The sequence below is a fragment of the Odocoileus virginianus genome, chromosome 33 (genome assembly GCF_023699985.2).
Source record: "Odocoileus virginianus isolate 20LAN1187 ecotype Illinois chromosome 33, Ovbor_1.2, whole genome shotgun sequence".
NCBI lineage: Eukaryota > Metazoa > Chordata > Mammalia > Artiodactyla > Cervidae > Odocoileus > Odocoileus virginianus.
Window position 1 is genome coordinate 35,092,411 of NC_069706.1, and position 19,804 is coordinate 35,112,214.

Sequence of the window (19,804 nt, forward strand, 5' to 3'; positions counted from 1 at the left end):
ACTGGTATCCTTAGAGGGAATCTCGTAAACACAGACGCTCACACACGGAAATGCCCCGTGAGGACACAGAGGGAAGTTGGCCATGGAAGAGGCTGGAGTCTTGCTGAGCCAAGCCAGGGAATGCCTAAATGCTAGAAGCTGGCAAAGGCAAAGAAGAATCCTCCCCTTGAAGCTTCTGAGGGAGCTTGGCCTTGCCAACACCTTGATTTCAGACTTCTAGCCTCCAGAATTGTAAGACAATAAACACAGTTCTCCGCCAGAGAAACTAGCTTTGGGAGCGGCAGTGAAGACTCCCCAGAAGACAGTTTGGCACCCACTGTTTATCCTGCACTTTCTCAAAGTGATTTTTTTTTTTTCTGACTGTGCTCTCAGCTTGTGGGATCTTAGTTCCCCCACCAGGGATTGAACCCAGGCCCTTGGCAATGAGAGAATGGAGTCCTAACCACTGAACTGCCAGGGAACTCCCTTGAGATGCTGTTGACCATCTCCAGTGTTAACCGAGCCTTTTTCCCCTGCCTCCCAGAATCGGTGGGTGCATGCACTGGTGCTATAAGCCGCCCACTCTTTGTGCTCCTGGATCAAGTTCTGCCAAAGTCTTTTCCTCCGGAGACCAGCCTTCGTTACGGAAAACACTGCACGTATCTCCTGTGATTTCTACTCCTCCTCCCCCTGCCTAAAGCCACGAGGGGATCTTTCTCAGCTTTTCACTCTGAGAATTTGGTGGGGTCCCTAGAGGCAAAACCCAGGAAATTAGGCACTTCTCCCAAATACTGCAGCTCACCAAAGCTTCTTACTTTTAAGCTAGACCACATCAGCCACTAGCAATTTGTCAAAATTCATTTAAGTACGCCCACTAGGTTATGGCTCCAGTAGATTTTGGTTCTCTGTTAAGTAGATCTCAGCTTCAAGTCTGTGGATTTGTCTGTCTTTCCAGATTTTGGGGTGCAAGTCTGCCATGCAACCTCAGTTCTCTGATGGGCCCCCAAAAAAGCCAATGATTTTCAGTCTTTTCATCTTTTTCACATCATAATGTTGTGTTATGATTTCCAAATTCTTTACATGTTAGAGCTGAAACTGGAAGTATTCTTTTATAATATTAAAATAGGTGCCTCATAGAGTAGTATAATGGTTAGTTTTATGTGTCAACTTGACTGAGTTAAGGGATGCCCAGAAAGCTGGTAAAACATCTCTTGGTGTGTCTGTGAGGGTGTTTCCAGAAGAGATTAACATTTTAATCCACTGAGTGAAGAAGATTGCAGTCACCATTGCAGGTAGGCGTCACCCAGTCAGTTGAGACGTGAACAAAATGTCAGAGGAAGGGCCAATTTATTCTCTGTTTTAAGCTGGGACATTCATCTTCGTTTGCCCTTGGACATCAGTGCTCCTGGTTCCCAGACCTTCAGACCTGGACTGGGACTTATCATCAGCACTCTGATTCTCAGGCCTCTGGACCTCAACTGGAACTTATGCCATCGACTCTCCTGGTTCTCAGGCTTTTGGACGTGGACTGAATTAAACCACCAGCTTTCCTGGTTTTTTTTTTAGCTCTCAGCAGATTGTGGAACTTCTTGTCCTCCACCATCACAGGAGCCAATGGCCAATGATCTATGCTATTAGTTCTGTTTTACTGAAGAACCATGACTAATACACCCTCATACAGTTGAGTCTTGCTTTTTTTGCTAAACAGTCTGTCAATTCTTAACTGTTACTTTTAATCCACTCACCTTTAAAGTTACTATGTATAGTTGGATTAAAATACACCATTTTGCTAGCTGTTTTCTATTAGTTTCATTTCTTCTATTTCTTTTTTTCTCTTTTCTGCCTTCTCTAGTTTTATTATTTAAAAAATAAAGTTGATTTCATCTCACTTATTTTTTGTACTTCTTTTAAAAACTTTTTTGAGTCATGCCATAGAGTTTACAATGTACATTTTGAAAAATCTGAATCTACCATCAAATAGTGTTATTTCATGTGTGATGAAAGACTTGAAAACAGTGTGACCTTGATTCCCAGTGCTTGTTCCATTGTCATCATAGTTTCACTCTTAGGTATGCAATAACCACCCAACACATTGTTACTTGGAGAAGGAAATGGCACCCCACTCCAGTACTCTTGCCTGGAAAATCCCATGGACTGAGGAGCCTGGTAGAGGACAGTCCATGGGGTCGTGAAGAGTCAGACATGACTGAGCAACTTTACTTTCACTTTTCACTTTCATGCATTGGAGAAAGAAATGGCAACCCACTCCAGCGTTCTTGACTAACGAATCCCAGGGACAGGGGAGCCTGGTGGGCTGTCGTCTATGGGGTCGCACAGAGTTGGACACAACTGAAGTGATTTAGCAGCAGCGGCAGCACATTGTTACTATTAATGCTTTAAAGACTTGCTTTAAACATCTTCCTTTGGTATGCTGAAAAATGTTCAGGTGGTATGAAATGACCAAAAAGGGTAGAAAAGAGATACAATGAAGAAATCCAGGTAATGGAAGAATCATAAGAAAATTTGGAAAGATGTTTGTCATAGGATACCCATACTGATGACCTAGAAGCTATCGGTATGCAGGCAGCCAACAGAGACTCTCAGGAAAGAAAGAAACTCAGAGCTCCTCTGGAGTCTGGATGCTGAAAGTCCAGCCCTTAATTCTTGGTGACCTGGGCTCCTTTCAGGGCTGAAGGAAAGAATGCAAGAGATAGGAGATTCTGAAGTGGGAACAATCTCCAGAGTCAAGGGGACCGTGGTCCTCTGAATAAACCTGTTCTCCCTCACAGTTTTGCCATTACTGGTGTCGGGTGTAGACAACGGGATGCTTCTAGACAGGTCATCTCATTTCTGGTTTCTCACTCAGCATGATGCACACACTTTCAAGTCATGTTGCTTTATCCATTGTAAAAATCTCTGGCTTTTGATCTCAGCATAATTTCAAACAATATGTCACTTTGTGGGTAGTGAAAGACTTTTTAGTCTTCCCTTAATGAAAATTGATATTTTTGAATTTGCTTAAATTTGTTTTTCCAGGACTTCCCAGGTAGTTCAGTGGTTAAGACTCTGTGCTCCCAATGCAGGGGGCATGGGTTCAGTCCCTGGTTGGGAAACTAAGATCCTACATGCTGTGCAGTGCAGCCAAAAACAAAAATTAAAACCAAGTTTTTTCTTTATTACTGCTTTCCTGCCTTCTTTTGGTTTAAGAAAATATTTTAAAGTTTTACTTTATTTCAGTTATTGGCTCTTTAAAGAGCTATACCTAGTTTAAAAGTAATTTAAAATTTGACATTTTGGTTAACTACTTTTCAATACAGTGGGGAAAATGATCAGCCTTTTCAATAAGTGCTTTTTGGAAAACTGGATATACACATAAAAAAGAAACAATCAAATCCTTATCATACACCACACACAAAAATCAACTAAAAATGGCTTATGTGGTTAAATGTAAGACCCCCAAAGATAAAAATTCTAGAAGAACTGATAAAAAGCTTGAAACTGGCTTTGGCAATGACTTCTTGAATATGACACCAGAAAGCACAGGCAACAAGCAAAAATAAACAAGCAAGATGATATCAAACTAACAAGCTTCTGCACGGCAAAGGAATTAATCAACGAAATTAAAAAGCAACCCCCAGAGCGAGAGAAAATATTTTTGAACCATAATCTGATAAAGGATTAATAACCGAAATATATAAGAAATACCTACAACTCAAAAACAAGATTAAATAAGTGACCTTATTAAGGATGGGCAAAATATCTGAAGAGACATTTTTCCAAAGAATATTTTTAAACCACAACCTGATAAAGGATTGTGCTCAGTCAGTCATGTCCAATTCTTTGTGACCCCATAGACTGTGGCTTGCCAGGTAGCATCAAAATATATAAGGGATTCCTGCAACTCAATACCCAAAATTAAATGATCTTGTTAAGGATGGGCAAAAGATCCGAAGAGACATTTTTCTGAAGAAGACATTTTTCCGAAAACAATTTACAAGAAAGGGAGCTCAATATGAACAATCATCAGGGAAATGCACATCAAAACCACAAAACCCACGCTTGTTTGGAGAGCTATTATCAAGAGAATAAAAGATATGACAAATAGAATAGAGGTTTCTCAAAAAAGTAAAGTAGAACTAACATATGATTTAGCAATCCCACTTCTGACTCGATATCCAAAGGCCCTGAAATCAGTACCTCAAAGATATACCTGCATTCACATGTTCACTGCAGCGTTATTTACAATAGCTGAGACACGGGAGCAACCCAAATGTCCATTATCAGGTGAATGAATAAAGAAAGTGTGGCATGTACATACAATGAAATGTTATTCAGCCTTAAAGGAAATCCTGCCATTTGTGACAGGATGTATCTTGATAAATGTTTCATAGGCACTCGAAAGATGTGTATTCTTTTGTTGGAGGGGATGTTCTCAATTAGGTCTAGTTAGTGAGTAGTGTTTATTATTTCTTCAAATATTTTCTCTATCCTTTCTGTCCCATTATCTTCTTTAAAATATGTCTTTATTAACATATTTAATATTTACTCTGTCATTTTGAATGTATGGAATATGTTGTAATAAATTATTTAATGTCTTTGTCTTTTTTTCTTTTTGCTGTGTCCTATGACTTGCAGGATCTCAGTTCCCTAACCAGGGATTGAACCTGGGGCCATAGCAGTGAAAGCCTGGAATCCTAACCACTAGACCACCAGGGTTCTGTCTGATCTAATCAATATAGTCAATAGAATACTTCAAATTGTCTATGGAGTGTCAGTTCTGAGTAGATTTCAAGTCACTGATTTTTCTATTCATTTCATTTAATTGCAAGCCTGGTTATTATTATGATGATTATGATTATGATGAATGCTAGACATTGTGAAATTTATCTTGTGTGTTAGATATTTTTGCACTCCTAAAAATATTCTTGAGTTTTTTTTTAAATTTTTGGAATGCAGTTATTGGGAACCTGATCCTTCTGGGTTTTGCTTTTAGGATTTGTTAAGTAGAATCACAGCAGGGTTTGTCTAGGTCGAATTATTCCTCACCACTGAGGCAAGGCTCTTTTGAGGATTACACCCAGAACTCCAAACTGGTTTTCCAGTTTGGCTGGTGGGAATAGGCACTATTCCTGGCCTGGCTTGGGTCCAGGTCAAGGCAGTTCTTTTTCCCAGCTTTGAGTGGTTGTATCTTGATGATTCCTTACTTGAAAAGTTTCTTAAGAACTCACATTTTTCTTTGAATAAAATTTATTGGATTTTGCTCCCCCACCCTTTCTCCTTCTTCTTTTCCTTCCTCCTCCCTCCTGCACCATTTCTCTGGTTTTTCTAGCTTCCCTCCTTCCTCACCTCTCCCTCCCTCCCTTTCTCCCCACCCTCTCCTTCTTCCCCCTTCTCCTCATGCTTTTATCTATGTGGCATCTCCTACTTTGCAACTGCATCTACTGTCATACTGGCTTCTTTTCAGCTCTTTAATTACATCAAGATTTTTTTTTTTCAACTTAAGGATTTTGTACATCTTTGACTTTATCTGGATCTCTTTTTACCTTCAATTTTCTGGATAATCCTTATCTCAATTTAGAGATCTCAGCTTAGATGCCATTTTATTTTATTTTAGTTTTCATTTGTTTTTATTAGTTGGAGGCTAATTACTTTACAGTATTGTAATGGTTTTTGTCATACATTGACATGAATCAGCCATGGAGTTACATGTATTCCCCATCCTGATCCCCCCTCCCACCTCCCTCTCCACCCAGTTCCTCTGGGTCTTCCCAGTGCACCAGGCCCGAGCATTTGTCTCATGCATTAGATGCCATTTTAAAAAAAGGCTTTCTCTTAGCCCAGAGATAAATCCACGCACCTATGGTCACCTTATCTTCGACAAAGGAGGCAAGGATATACAATGGAAAAAAGACAACCTCTTTAACAAGTGGTGCTGGGAAAACTGGTCAACCACCTGTAAAAGAATGAAACTAGAACACTTTCTAACACCATACACAAAAATAAACTCAAAATGGATTAAAGATCTAAATGTAAGACCAGAAACTATAAAACTCCTAGAGGAGAACATAGGCAAAACACTCTCCGACATAAATCACAGCAGGATCCTCTATGACCCACATCCCAGAATTTTAGACATAAAAGCAAAAATAAACAAATGGGACCTAATGAAACTTAAAATCTTTTGCACAACAAAGGAAACTATAAGCAAGGTGAAAAGACAGCCCTCAGATTGGGAGAAAATAATAGCAAATGAAGCAACAGACAAAGGATTAATTTCAAAAATATACAAGCAACTCATGCAGCTCAATTCCAGAAAAATAAATGACCCAATCAAAAAATGGGCCAAAGAACTAAACAGACATTTCTCCAAGGAAGACATACGGATGGCAAAAAAAACACATGAAAAGATGCTGAACATCACTCATTATCAGAGAAATGCAAATAAAAACCACAATGAGGTACCATTACACGCCAGTCAGGATGGCTGCTATCCAAAAGTCTACAAGCAATAAATGCTGGAGAGGGTGTGGAGAAAAGGGAACCCTCTTACACTGTTGGTGGGAATGCAAATTAGTACAGCCACTATGGAAAACAGTGTGGAGATTTCTTAAAAAGCTGGAAATAGATCTGCCATATGACCCAGCAATACCACTTCTAGGCATACACACTGAGGAAACCAGATCTGAAAGAGACACCTGCACCCCAATGTTCATCGCAGCACTGTTTATCATAGCCAGGACATGGAAGCAACCTAGATGCCCATCAGCAGACGAATGAATGAGGAAGTTGTGGTACATATACACCATGGAATATTACTCAGCCATTAAAAAGAATTCATTTGAATCAGTTCTAATGAGATGGATGAAACTGGAGCCCATTATACAGAGCGAAGTAAGCCAGAAAGATAAAGACCATTACAGTATACTAACACATATATATGGAATTTAGAAAGATGGTAACAGAAAAAGAGACTCAGATGTATAGAACAGACTTGTGGACTCTGTGGGAGAAGGCGAGGGTGGGATGTTTCAAGAGAACAGCATCGAAACATGTATATCTAGGGTGAAACAGATCACCAGCCCAGGTTGGATGCATGAGACAAGTGCTCGGGCCTGGTGCACTGGGAAGACCCAGAGGGATCGGGTGGAGAGGGAGGTGGGAGGGGGGATCGGGATGGGGAATACATGTAAATCCATGGCTAATTCATTTCAATGTATGACAAAAACCACTGCAATGTTGTAAAGTAATTAGCCTCCAACTAATAAAAATAAATGGAAAAAAAAAATAAAAAAAGTCTTTCTCTTGTGGCCCAGTTTGTGACAGTGATCTCCCTGTTTTACTGTAGCATAGCAAATTCTTCTATATCATCATTTAGCAATGGATATGCATTGTTTTGTCTGTCACACACTCCTTCCCTGCTTCTAACGTCACCCCTTCACAGCCACACTTTCTTTGTAATACTACTCCATTCCCAATCTCTGTTTTCCTTGTTCTATCACCAGCCTACCTCTCCAACCACTGCAAGAGATAGGCACCTGTCCCAGGGAGGTCTGTCCTTTTACTGCAGGCTCTGACAGAGTGATTGCTCCAAGGGGGTGGCCACAGGGCTAAACTGTTGAACAGATTTCTTCCCTGGAGTTTTCTCAATTGGAGGTGGAGGAGTATTGGATTTCAAGCTAAAAGTATTGCATAAGAGCTTCCAGCTTTAGATGGGTACTCTCCATCTCAAAATGTCTGAGAGGATGAGATTAGAGACCCAAGCCAAGATGAAAGATGGAAAAGAAGGCTTGACATGATTCAAGTAACCGGCTCTAGCTGATGCAGAGATTAGTTCTACCCCATTCACTGCTGTGATCCCACAACCTTCCCTTAAGATAGTGTAAGTTTTGTTTTAATGTCATTGGCATTTGAAGAATGTGGATTAATACAAACTGTTAACCCAACATGACATAGTATATTTATTTGTTCTCTCTAGGTCTCACGGGGGAAGACAGCATGCTTGCCTGCTTGTCACTGTGCACAATGCAGTGCTTGGAACTTAGCAGATGATCGTCAAATATTGCTCAATAAATCAATATATAAATGCTACAACTACTTTAACTAGAAGGATATTATATGCTCGTAAGAATGAGAGCACCAAGTAAATCCTTAGAAGTTTTGAAGAGAGTGGTGATACAGTGAATCTACTCAAAGAATAAACAAGATAAACTCAGTGAAATAAGACGTTTCAGTATCGGAGTTGAGAGAGAGAAGCAAAGACTATCTCAACAGATCTTTGCCTCTCATGGTGATGGTAGTGGAGAGGAGGAGGAGGGCATACTGAGACGGGACTGAATGAGGAGATGTAGAGCTACACCACTTTAAACATTCTGCGCCTGAAGGCTTTCCGCATGTTACGCCAGTGTAGCCTGAAAAACTGGAGAATGCCCGGCAGCACGGACGGGAGGCACTATTGGTAATCACCAGTCTCCATTCCTTACCGTTTCTCCTGTGGCATGACACACGGGGAAACCCGCCCCTGGGTCCTGTGGACAACAGAGACCGGATCTTCCTCGGATTGTCTTCTCCAAAGGGTTGGATGGAAAGGGGCAAGAGAGTCTGGGTTTCAAGATGGTAAAATAAACCAGAGACTCTAGGAACTGTTTCTCTCCATGGTTAACTGGCCCTTGGAGATGAAATTCCCATGTTATCTTCTGAGCCACAGTCTTCAAAATATCCTAGTCCCCTGACCCCTACAAACTTCAAGCAAAGCCCTTCGGGAATGCTTATCTCATGCACAATGCAAGCCTAATTGGCATCCTGAGTAATGGTTTCCAGAAGAGATTTAGGATGTGTCCTTTGGGTGGGAATCCCTGATGCCACGTACTTAGTCTCCCCAATTTGCCTCAGCTGACATAGATCCTCTGGGTTTAGGGAAGTTTTATTTCTCACAGGTGATGCTCCTCTTTCTTCACGATTGCTCATGTCAGGCCAGGTATTTCCTCATTCTAGCTGTTATGATTCCTGCTGAGGAAACGTCATGTCGTCAGGAAGGGGCTTATTCTCAAAACACCAGTGCTAGAGCCAGATTCTTACTTCATTAAAAGGGAAAGGAGGTGTAAAGCTAAGAAGAGAGTGCCTTGAATGATACAATAGAACATGAATTACAAAATAGATTTTTCTTCTGACTTTGGACTCACTGATGATGACACTGGTATTAAGTATAGCTTCTTAACCAGGAAACATTAACGTAAATTGTTATGATTCAAGTGCTCATTGCTATCTTTGGATGGAGAGGGGGCTTATATGTTTGGAGGCTGAGAAGGCATATGCATGATTCAAAGGCTCAACTAACAGATTAAAGAAAAGTTTAGTTACTTAATTTGTCCTGATGCATGATGATGGAGTTCAAAATCTGAGCACATTTTGCAAAAGCGTTCCAGAATCACACACTGTCTTGCTCCTGCTGATGCTCTGTCATTAAGAGAATTGGTGTAAACAATAAAGACTGTATAGATGATATCCTCTGTGCTATTCCTCAGTAAATGGCAGTTTTAAGAGTTATGATGGGAATCTGATGAGCATCTCAGAAAGGACCTGTTTGGATGTTTAGTAGCTAATGTTTGTGTCAGTGTGGAACTATTCTGCATCCTCTATTTCACTACTGTACTTGTGTTCCCCACAAGAAACCTTTACTTGAAACTAAGGCATCCTCTGGCATGTCAGCATGTTACTGGAACCTTTAAGTTACAGGGTGACGATTGGTGAGTCCATGAGGAAAGCAGTCTGAGAAGGCAGAGGAAAGTCTCTTGAGGGACATAAATCAGACTAGGGAAACTATTAGTGAAGTTCCTATGGGAGGAAGAGAGACATGAACCAGACGATGGAAAAATTTGTTGTGCTATGGAGATTTACAGAAAAAGATAGAAACTAATGAGGAAAGAGGGAAGTACATGGATCCCTAAGTAAAGGGAAATGTATGGATGTTCTGATGGGGCTGGAATGACCAGAGGGAATGTGGGGAACACTGGGCTCTCAGACCACAGGAAGATGAGTGTGAAATAACCGGGCGAGGTGACAGCCCTAAAGACGCTCTCTGCTGCATGAAATGGAGAGAGATTACTGGTCAAATTACACCCTGAAGAACACATCTGGTCCAGAGTTATTCACTCCAAAAAGTAAGTAATCTGGAATACAGGAAGATCCAGGATGATGCATAGAAGGAAAAACACAAAAAGGGATAGGGTGGGTATTTGGGGATCAATTCAGAGTATTTTTTTTTTTTTAAAGTTCACTTTCGCCATGGAGATTGAGCTCTCATTCTGATCAGTATTCATGTGAGAATTAGGTAAAGGGCTGATTGGAAAATTTGGCTGTTTAAATGTTATAATCCTAGCTTTATCAGCCTGATTTGTAATTTCAGGCTCTCAGGTCTTCCTAGGTCATATCTTTCCTGTTTTCAAATACATAATTATGGTGGGTTTGTTATGTCACCTTGGCACCCAGGCACCTCTCTTTAAACTACATTTAATCTTCAAATAAAGGCAATATCAACGTACCCTTCACCTACCTGGATACAACTAGCCCATGTACAACCAAAAAAACATGTAACCCTCCCCCAAGAAGAGCAAATAAAACACGCTAGCCTTTTTCCCATAAAAAAGGTGAAATTAATTTTACTCCTAATTCACACTCCCCTTTTATGTCCTGTAACTTAAATACTGACATGTGAAGCTAACCATATTAATATATCTTATGTTAGACAAAGGGATGACTGAGTGGAATAAACAGAAATAATTGGTAAATATATCTATACATAAAGTAGTCCCATATCAATAAGAAAGAAATGCCTATAATATTTCAGGTTTTCATTCTGCAGCTGCTCACATGGTCATGGGTGCTTTTTCTAAATACCTTCTTTCACTACCCATTCCATCTTCCGTTTGTCTGCGGTGGGTCACAGTTACTTGTTGGGTGGAAGAACAACCCTAACCTGCACTCCTGAAGGATCTGGGCCATTAGTAGTCTTGTTTGAATTGGGTTGTTGTGATTTTCCACTGATTTTCACCACTGGACATTTGAGTACAGAGTGCACCCTAGGAAATCTGAATTCCAGACTTGTTCCTCCTTATTCCCGTGTAGTAGCAACTCAGTTTTCCCTTGCTCGTCAGGATCTATCACAACCACTAGCAGAGTAACTTTCTTTGCTTGTTGATTTAGTGATAAGAAGAGTCCAAAGTGGCAGCTCTCAGTAAATGAAATTGTATTGCCTGATGAAGGAATTCTTTCCTTTGTAACTGGCAGAGCCTAAATGTGTGAGAGTAAAAATGTTGGCAGTGGATCCCAGTTATAAATGGTACAGTGGGGGACTCGCTCCCACTTCCACCTCTTGGTTTCTGGCCCCTGAATTGTTGCAATAGGAGAAACAGCACCATAAATTGATATAGAAATTTAGAACATATATCATGTCTTAGAGGACAATGCCCCAGCAATATGAGGTGTTGTTAACTATCAGTTGCTGTAATTGAGTCTTTAGAAGCCTGTTAGGTCAATTGTCTCAGGATGCTGGAGAGTATGGAATAGACCAATGGATTCCTTCAGCATGGGCCCATCCCCACATTTCATTTGCTGTGAAATGAACTCTTTATTCGGCAGTAATAACATTACTTCATGGAGTAACATTATGGTGAACAGAGCATTGGGTATATCCATAGGTGGTAGTTTTGATAGCAGTGCTGTAGGGAAGGGAGGCAAATCCATATCTAAAGTGTCAATTCCAATAAGAAAAAAGTGAAGTCCCTTCAATAATGGAAGCTATCCAGTATAATCAGCCTATAATCAGTGTTTGATATCACTATGGGATGATATCAGATTAGGGGCTCAAAGCTGGGTCTCTGTTGGCGGATGGGCACTCAGTGGTGGCTAGACTGGCCGCGGTGAGCGCAAGCCCATGTTGAGCCCATGCGGAGCTTCTATCCGTGCTGCTAGAGCAGATCTCTGAGTCCACTGGCATGAACAGCACAGAGAAAGAAGGCCAGCATCCACAGAAGAGGTTAGCAGTTGGAAAGGATGACTCATTTTGTGGACCGCAGTAGTGGATATTTCTTCCTTGTTTTGCTGTGAATATTTGCATATTTTTGATTGTGTGCAGGATAGTTACAGGAGGCAGAAGGCTTTGTTGTGTTTATTTGGGGATTATGTGTTGTTTAAGGAGATGTGTTAAGTATATGTTTGCCAAATATACTGAAGAGGAACTCTGGGGTTTTTTTAATGTGTCTTCTTGGCTAGGATGAACTGCATTTACTACAGTTCCCGTTGCTGTGAGTTTCTGGTTAAGGTGGGCCACCCGAGAGATTCTCGGGAAGATTCAGAGGGCAGAGGGAAGCGTCTGTTGTTGCTGATGTGCTGACTCCCCTCACTGGTGTGAGGCAGCTGTGGACCAGCAGTTACTCTGTCTTCCCCTTGATCTCTCTCTAGCTTCTCTGACTTCGGGGCCAGGACTCTACATTTAGCCTTGTTAAGCAGGCCTCCAGCTTGTGCAAGAGAAACCGTGTCACCAGTTCCAGAGGCGACAAGAGTGACGTGCGTTTCAGTCTGCCCTTGTGGGATTTGTGTCACGTTTGTGGGTTCCAGCCTGACCTTGAGCTGCCACACTTTTATACCCATCTTCCCTTCCTGACTGCTTGCCTCAGGGAGTCCAAGTTCTAGAATCAGAGAGAAAGGTGACAGCTTTACACTGACTGCTTAACCAGCTTTCACAGTCAAGTAAGGCCAAATTTCTATACAAACCATTAAATGTATATGTATGTATAAATCTCTTAGTAGTTCAGCTTTTCTGGTTAAACCCTGACTGATGTAGGAAAAGATCTGTATGTGTGTGTGTGTGTGTGTGTGTGTGTGTGTGTATATATATATAATATTTATATCATATATAAAATTTAGAGTGTACCTTTAAAGTATATATACTTAAAAAAGAACATATGTATATATACACATATAAATATGTATATCTTCCTTAATGAGGAGAAACTTGTTTAGAAGTTTAGGACTAATAGAGTCTAGGTATTCTGAAATTTCAGAGTGATCATATTCGTAAGCGGGGATTTGAAGTCCTCTTTTTTTAAAATAGAGAAACTTCAATAATCAGAGCTGTTGAATAATTAGAAGTAGAAAAATATTATTCTTCAAAATTCTTTTGTGGATCGAAAGATGCTTATTGTCAGGTTGGATGAACCCCAGTATTTCTGACATCACATTTCATCTCCGCTTCCTGTTTCGCAGGGGCTGAGGAAGGGGAGACGTGGCAGAGGAATCAGTCCTCTCTGGCAGACTTCGTCCTGGAAGGGCTGTTTGATGACTCTCTCGCCCACCTTTTCCTTTTCTCCTTGACCATGGTGGTCTTCCTTATTGCTGTGAGTGGCAACACCCTCACCCTTCTCCTCATCTGTGCCGATCCCCGGCTTCATACACCCATGTACCTCCTCCTCAGCCAGCTCTCTCTCATGGATCTGATGCACGTCTCTACAACCATCCCCAAGATGGCGACCAACTACCTATCTGGCCAGAAGTCCATCTCCTTTGTGGGCTGTGCGACCCAGCACTTCCTCTATCTGACTCTGGGTGGGGCGGAGTGTCTTCTCCTAGCATTCATGTCCTACGACCGCTATGTTGCCATCTGTCATCCCCTGCGCTACACTGTTCTCATGAGCAGAAAGGTGACGCGAATGATGGCTGCCATGTCTTGGTTGGGAGCATCGCTGAATTCCCTAATTTTCACGGCAAGCTTGATGCGCTTCCCTTTCTGCGGGCCTCGGCAAATCCACCACTTCTACTGTGAGTTTCCAGCTGTCGTGAAGCTGGTATGTGGCGACATCACTGTGTATGAGGCCACAGTGTACGTCAGCACCCTCCTCCTCCTCCTTCTCCCCATCCTCTTGATTTCTGCATCCTATGTCTTCATCCTCCACAGTGTCATTCAGATGCGTGCAGCTGGGAGTAAGAGAAATGCCTTTGCCACTTGCAGCTCTCACCTCACTGTGGTTTCCCTCTGGTTTGGTGCTTGCATCTTCTCATATATGAGGCCCAGGTCCCAGCGCACTCCACTGCAAGACAAAGTTGGTTCTGTGTTCTACAGCATCATCACTCCCACATTGAATCCGTTGATTTATACTCTCCGGAATAAGGATGTAGCTAAGGCTCTGAGGAGGGTGCTGGGGAGAGACCTTATCACTCAAAGATCGCAAGTGCAGTTATCCTGGGTACATTAGTGGAATTCCTATCAGCTCCTTAAATTGTTCTTTGTAAACTGCAATGATTTTTTCAAGGGTCCAGAGCCTTGAAGATTATTGCAAAATTGAAGTGGTTAACAACATTTTCAGTATTCTCACTTGCTCTCAGGCATCGACGCCCCTTACAGTACTCTCTTAGTCCATTTGGGCTGCTATAACAACAATCAAGACTGGGTGACTTAGACAACACACATTATTTCTCACAGGTTTGGAGGCTGAGAAGTACAAAGATCAAGTCTTCACAGTGCTAGACACTCTTTCATTTCCTTTTGATCTCTTTTCAAATGGAATCTTGCCCAAACATGCCTCCCGGATGAGCCTACTTAAAGCAGACTCTTCACTCTTTGTCCCCTGATCCTACCTTATGATCATACTTCCCTGATACTGCGTAACATTCTATTCTTACTGTCTGCTTCCTAGAGTGAAATTTTCAAGAGGGTAAGGAGTTTTACTTTGTTTTCTGTTGTCTCACCAATGCCAAGAAAAGAGTCTGAGATGAAATAAGTACTCAATAACTACTTGTTGTATGGATTAATAAATAAAAGGGACCTAGATTGTCTTACTATCTCACGTGACATGAAAGATAGCCACATATTAATCCCATATAAATGCAGAGACTTGACATCTCAGTGAACTTTCCTAGAGTCTAGTGGGCTGAGGGATGCCAAAGCCACAGACAAATATCTAGATCTTGCTTTTCCTACTAGTTATTCAGTCCCGGGACCATCTTCAGAAGAAAAATACTTCATGCTTGAGAGAAAAGTTATGCTTTCTTTGATGCGTAAGTATCTTCTCTTTGAGAAACAGCTTTTTGCCATTCTATAATAAGATGAGCTGCCCCTCATGAGTAGGGTGCTATGTTATACACAAAGCCCTAAGGTTGGATTTGTGTTGTAACACTCCAATATCAAGGAGAGAAAATCTTCAGAGAAATGGTGCCTGGTTGTTCCTGAAGGCACAAGGGTCTGATACCAACAGCCAGCTCACAGTCCTAGTTACAGAGAGGGGTTGTTCTTTTGCTACGCCCACCCCCACTCTCTACACACATACACGGCCAACTACGACCTTGTCCAGAGTGCCATAAGATTGTTTGGAAATGAAACAATCTGAGCTAAGCTGATGGATGGTTATTCATGTAATGCTAACATCTGCCGAAGGTAAATAGTATAGCACGTTACGACCCCGTCTTGGGAAGAGTTACTGTTGTTCATTGTTGTTCAGTTGCTTGGTCATATCCAACTCTTTGCGACCCCACAGACTGCAGCACGCCAGGCTTCCCTGTCCTTCACTATCTCCTGGAGTTTGCTCAGGCTCATGTCCATTGAGCTAATGATGCCATCTAACTCTATAAATGTAATTATTCTTGATATATTCTAGATATTAACCCTTTATCTTCTATAGGGCTTACAAATATCTCTGTCATTCCATTGGTTGCCTTTTACTCTGTTGATTGGCTCATTTGATGAACGTGTTTTAAAATCTTGATATATATTCCCATTTATTTATTTTTATTTTTGTTGCCTGGGATTTCTGTGTCATATCCAAGAAAACACTGTAAATGCAACGTCATGAAATTTTCTCTCTGTGCTTTCTTATAAGAGTTTCATAGTTTTAGCTCTTACATTAGGTTTTTGATATATTTCCAGTTAAATTTTGAAAATGGTGTAAGGTAAGGGTCCAACTTTTTTCCACTTACTATAGAAATCAAATAGAATAAAATACTTAGGAATTAACTTATCCAAGAAAGTGAAAGATCTGTACACTGAAAACTACCAAACACTGCTGAAAGAAGGTAAAGGTATGTAAATAAATGGAAAGATATCCTATGTTTATGGATTGGAAATATTTATATTGTTAAGACCTCTTTATTACCCAAAGTGATCTACAGAGCCAAGGCAAAACCTACCAAAATCTCAGTGGCATTTTGTTTTCAAAAAAAGAAATATCTATCCTAAAATTTATATGGAATCAAGGGACCTCAAATAGCCAGTACAATCCTGGAAAAGACTAAAACTAGAAAACTCACTGAAAACTTTCTGATTTAAAAACGTACTACAAATTTTTTTTTTTTTAAATTTTTATTAGTTGGAGGCTAATTACTTTACATCATTACAGTAGTTTTTGTTATACATTGATATGAATTAGCCATGGATTTACATGTACTCCCCATCCCAGTCCCCCCTCCCACCTCCCTCTCCACCCGATCCCTCTGGGTCTTCCCAGTGCACCAGGCCCGAGCACTTGTCTCCTGTACCCAACCTGAGCTGGTTATCCGTTTCACCCTAGATAATATACATGTTTCAATGCTGTTCTCCTGAAACATCCCACCCTCGCCTTCTCCCAGAGTCCACAAGTCTGTTCCATACATCTGAGTCTCTTTTTCTGTTTTGCATATAGGGTTATCGTTACCATCTTTCTAAAGTCCATATATATGTGTTAGTATACTGTAATGGTCTTTATCTTTCTGGCTTACTTCGCTCTGTATAATGGGCTCCAGTTTCATCCATCTCATTAGAACTGATTCAAATGAATTCTTTTTAATGGCTGAGTAATATTCCATGGTGTATATGTACCACAGCTTCCTCATCCATTCGTCTGCTGATGGGCATCTGGGTTGCTTCCATGTCCTGGCTATTATAAACAGTGCCGCGATGAACATTGGGGTGCATGTGTCTCTTTCAGATCTGGTTTCCTTGGTGTGTATGCCCAGAAGTGGGATTGCTGGGTCATATGGCAGTTCTATTTCCAGCTTTTTAAGAAATCTCCACACTGTTTTCCATAGTGGCTGTACTAATTTGCATTCCCACCAACAGTGTAAGAGGGTTCCCTTTTCTCCACACCCTCTCCAGCATTTATTGCTTGTAGACTTTTGGATAGCAGCCATCCTGACTGGCGTATAATGGTACCTCATTGTTGTTTTGATTTGCATTTCTCTGATAATGAGTGATGTTGAGCATCTTTTCATGTGTTTGTTGAGCCATCTGTATGTCTTCCTTGGAGAAATGTCTGTTGAGTTCTTTGGCCCATTTTTTGATTGGGTCATTTATTTTTCTGGAGTTGAGCTGGAGGAGTTGCTTGTATATTTTTGAGATTAATCCTTTGTCTGTTGCTTCATTTGCTATTATTTTCTCCCAATCTGAGGGCTGTCTTTTCACCTTGCTTATAGTTTCCTTTGTTGTGCAAAAGCTTTTAAGTTTCATTAGGTCCCATTTGTTTATTTTTGCTTTTATTTCTGAAATTCTGGGATGTGGGTCATAGAGGATCCTGCTGTGATTTATGTCGGAGAGTGTTTTGCCTATGTTCTCCTCTAGGAGTTTGATAGTAAAAACGTACTACAAATTTATAGTAATCAAAAAAGTGTGATACTGCCATATATAGGGATGTACAGACCAATGGAATGGAATAGACACCTCAGAAAAAGACCCTCATATATACAATGAGATTATTATCATCAAGGATACTAACATCATTCAATGGGAAAAGGACAATCTTTTCAATAACTGTGCTGTGAAAACTGGATATCCACATGCAAAAGCATAAAGCTAGACCCTTACCTTACACTATACAAAGCATTATGTGAAAATGTATCAAATATCTAAATGTAAGAACTAAAACTATTAAACTATTATTTTCTTCTTAGAAGAAAACACAAGGGAAAAGCTTCATGATAAGAGGTTAGCATCCAGAATATACAAAAATGACTACAATTCAAAGACAATCACAGTAAAGTAACATAAATATGGGCAAAGGACTTGAAAAGACATTTTTCCAAACAAGTTATACAGATGGTCAACAAGCACATGAAAGGATGCTCAACCTCACAAATCATTTGGTGTATAACTTATGAAAGTCATCTCAAACAGGATTAATGGCTTGAAAGTAAGACCTGAAACCACAAAACTCCTGGAAGAAAACATAAGGGACGAGCTCCTTGACATCAGTCTTGACAATATTTTTTAGGTATGGCACCAAAAGCAAAAAGAATGAGAGCAAAAAGGAACAAGTGGGACCCTGTTAAACTAAAAAGCAAAAGATTTCCACAGCAAGTGAAGTGAAGTGAAAGTCTCTCAGTCGTGTCCGACTCTTTGCGACCCCGTAGTCCATGGAATTCTCCAGGCCAGAATACTGGAGTGGGTAGCCTTTCCCTTCTCCAGGGGATCTTCCCAACACAGGGGTCGAACCCAGGTCTCCCACATTGCAGGAAGATTCTTTACCAACTGAGCTACAAGGGAAGTCCAAGAATATAGGAGTGGGTAGCCTATCCCTTCTCCAGCAGATCTTTCCAACCCAGGAATCGAACTGGGGTCTCCTACATTGCAGGTGGATTCTTTACCAACTGAGCTATCAGGGAAGCCCTTCACAGAAAGGGAAACCATAAAAAAATGTAAAGTCAACCTAGAGAATGGGGGAAATATTTACAAATCATTTACCTGATATGGGTTTATTTATTTATTTTTGATATGGGTTTAATATCCAAAATATATCAGAAACCCACACAACTCAATAGCCAAAACACACACACACAAATCAGATTAAAAATAGGCTGAAGAATTGAAAAGACTTTTTCCAAAGAAGACACACAAGTGGCCAACAGGAATATGAAAATGTGCTCAATATGTCTTTGTAGACTTGTCTATTTCTGATGTTTCATGTAAATGGACTCATGTAATATGCGGCCTTTTGTGCCTGGATTCTTTCATTTAGGTTTTCAAGGTTCATTCCTCTTACACCATGCATTCAGTACTTCACTCTTTCAATCGCTGAATACTATTCTTTTGTGGATGAAAAAATTAATAGTCGATTTAAGAAAGAAACAGAAAATTTTCTTTCAGCCAGTCTGAGGATTATAACCCAAGAGACAATATTTCAGAAAGCTCTGAGGACTGTTCCTAATATCTGAGGTCAAAGCAAAGTTAGGTAAGTTTTTGAGTGAAAAGGTTATATATCAAATGATATATTGACAGTTTACGCAACCCAGATCTGCACCCTTACAAGATTAAAGGGATCGTTGTCTCTAAGGAGTCATCTTGCTGGCACCAGAGAAAACTGCTCTTGACATGAAGCGGGCATTCTTATGTCTTCTAAGAGGGCTGGTTAATGCATTTGCACCAGGTACCCTAAAGGGAGAGGGTGGCCCAAATGTAGAGAAGGAATTTTCTTTTTTCTTTTTTTTGTTGTTTCAACCTTTTTTGTTCAACCCTTTTCTTTTTTAAAATCGGGATATAGTTGCTTTATAATATTATGTTTAGCTTAGGGAGCTCACCTTGGGGTTCTGTGGTGACCTAGATGGGCGGGATTGGGGGGGTGGAGGGAGGCCTAAGAAGGGGGGATATAGGTAGGCATACGGCTAATTCACCTCACTCTACAGCAGAAACTAACACAGTAACAGTGCTCCAATTTTAAAAGAAAGAAAAATTTTTTTTTGTTTTGCCTAAAAATAAGTTTGTATCATCATATATGGATACACAACAATTTGTTTATCCATTCATCCATTGATTTTGTTTCCACCCTTTTGCTTTGGGGAATAGCACTGCAATGGATATGAAGATACATGTATT

At 40.6% G+C, this 19,804-nt stretch overlaps 2 protein-coding genes and 1 long non-coding RNA gene across 4 annotated transcripts in view; 2 read left to right on the forward strand and 1 right to left on the reverse strand.

The window, feature by feature from the left end:
* Nucleotides 1-19,804, reverse strand: part of AZGP1 (alpha-2-glycoprotein 1, zinc-binding) — a 66,127-nt gene that overhangs the window by 41,779 nt on the left and 4,544 nt on the right. The gene's annotated exons all lie outside the window — the stretch shown is intronic.
* Nucleotides 7,144-9,478, forward strand: LOC139032730 (uncharacterized). Its single transcript, XR_011485317.1, has 2 exons — nucleotides 7,144-7,858; nucleotides 7,955-9,478. It is a non-coding gene; the product is annotated as an uncharacterized lncRNA (long non-coding RNA).
* OR2AE1 (olfactory receptor family 2 subfamily AE member 1) lies at nucleotides 13,192-14,225 on the forward strand. Its single transcript, XM_020904258.2, has one exon. It carries the CDS (start codon nucleotides 13,350-13,352, stop codon nucleotides 14,223-14,225), a length of 876 nt encoding a protein of 291 aa, XP_020759917.1. The 5' UTR covers nucleotides 13,192-13,349.

Bases quoted from the DNA above. Each gene is read 5' to 3' on its own strand.
- OR2AE1 (XM_020904258.2), top strand. From the start codon at position 13,350: ATGGTGGTCTTCCTTATTGCTGTGAGTGGCAACACCCTCACCCTTCTC.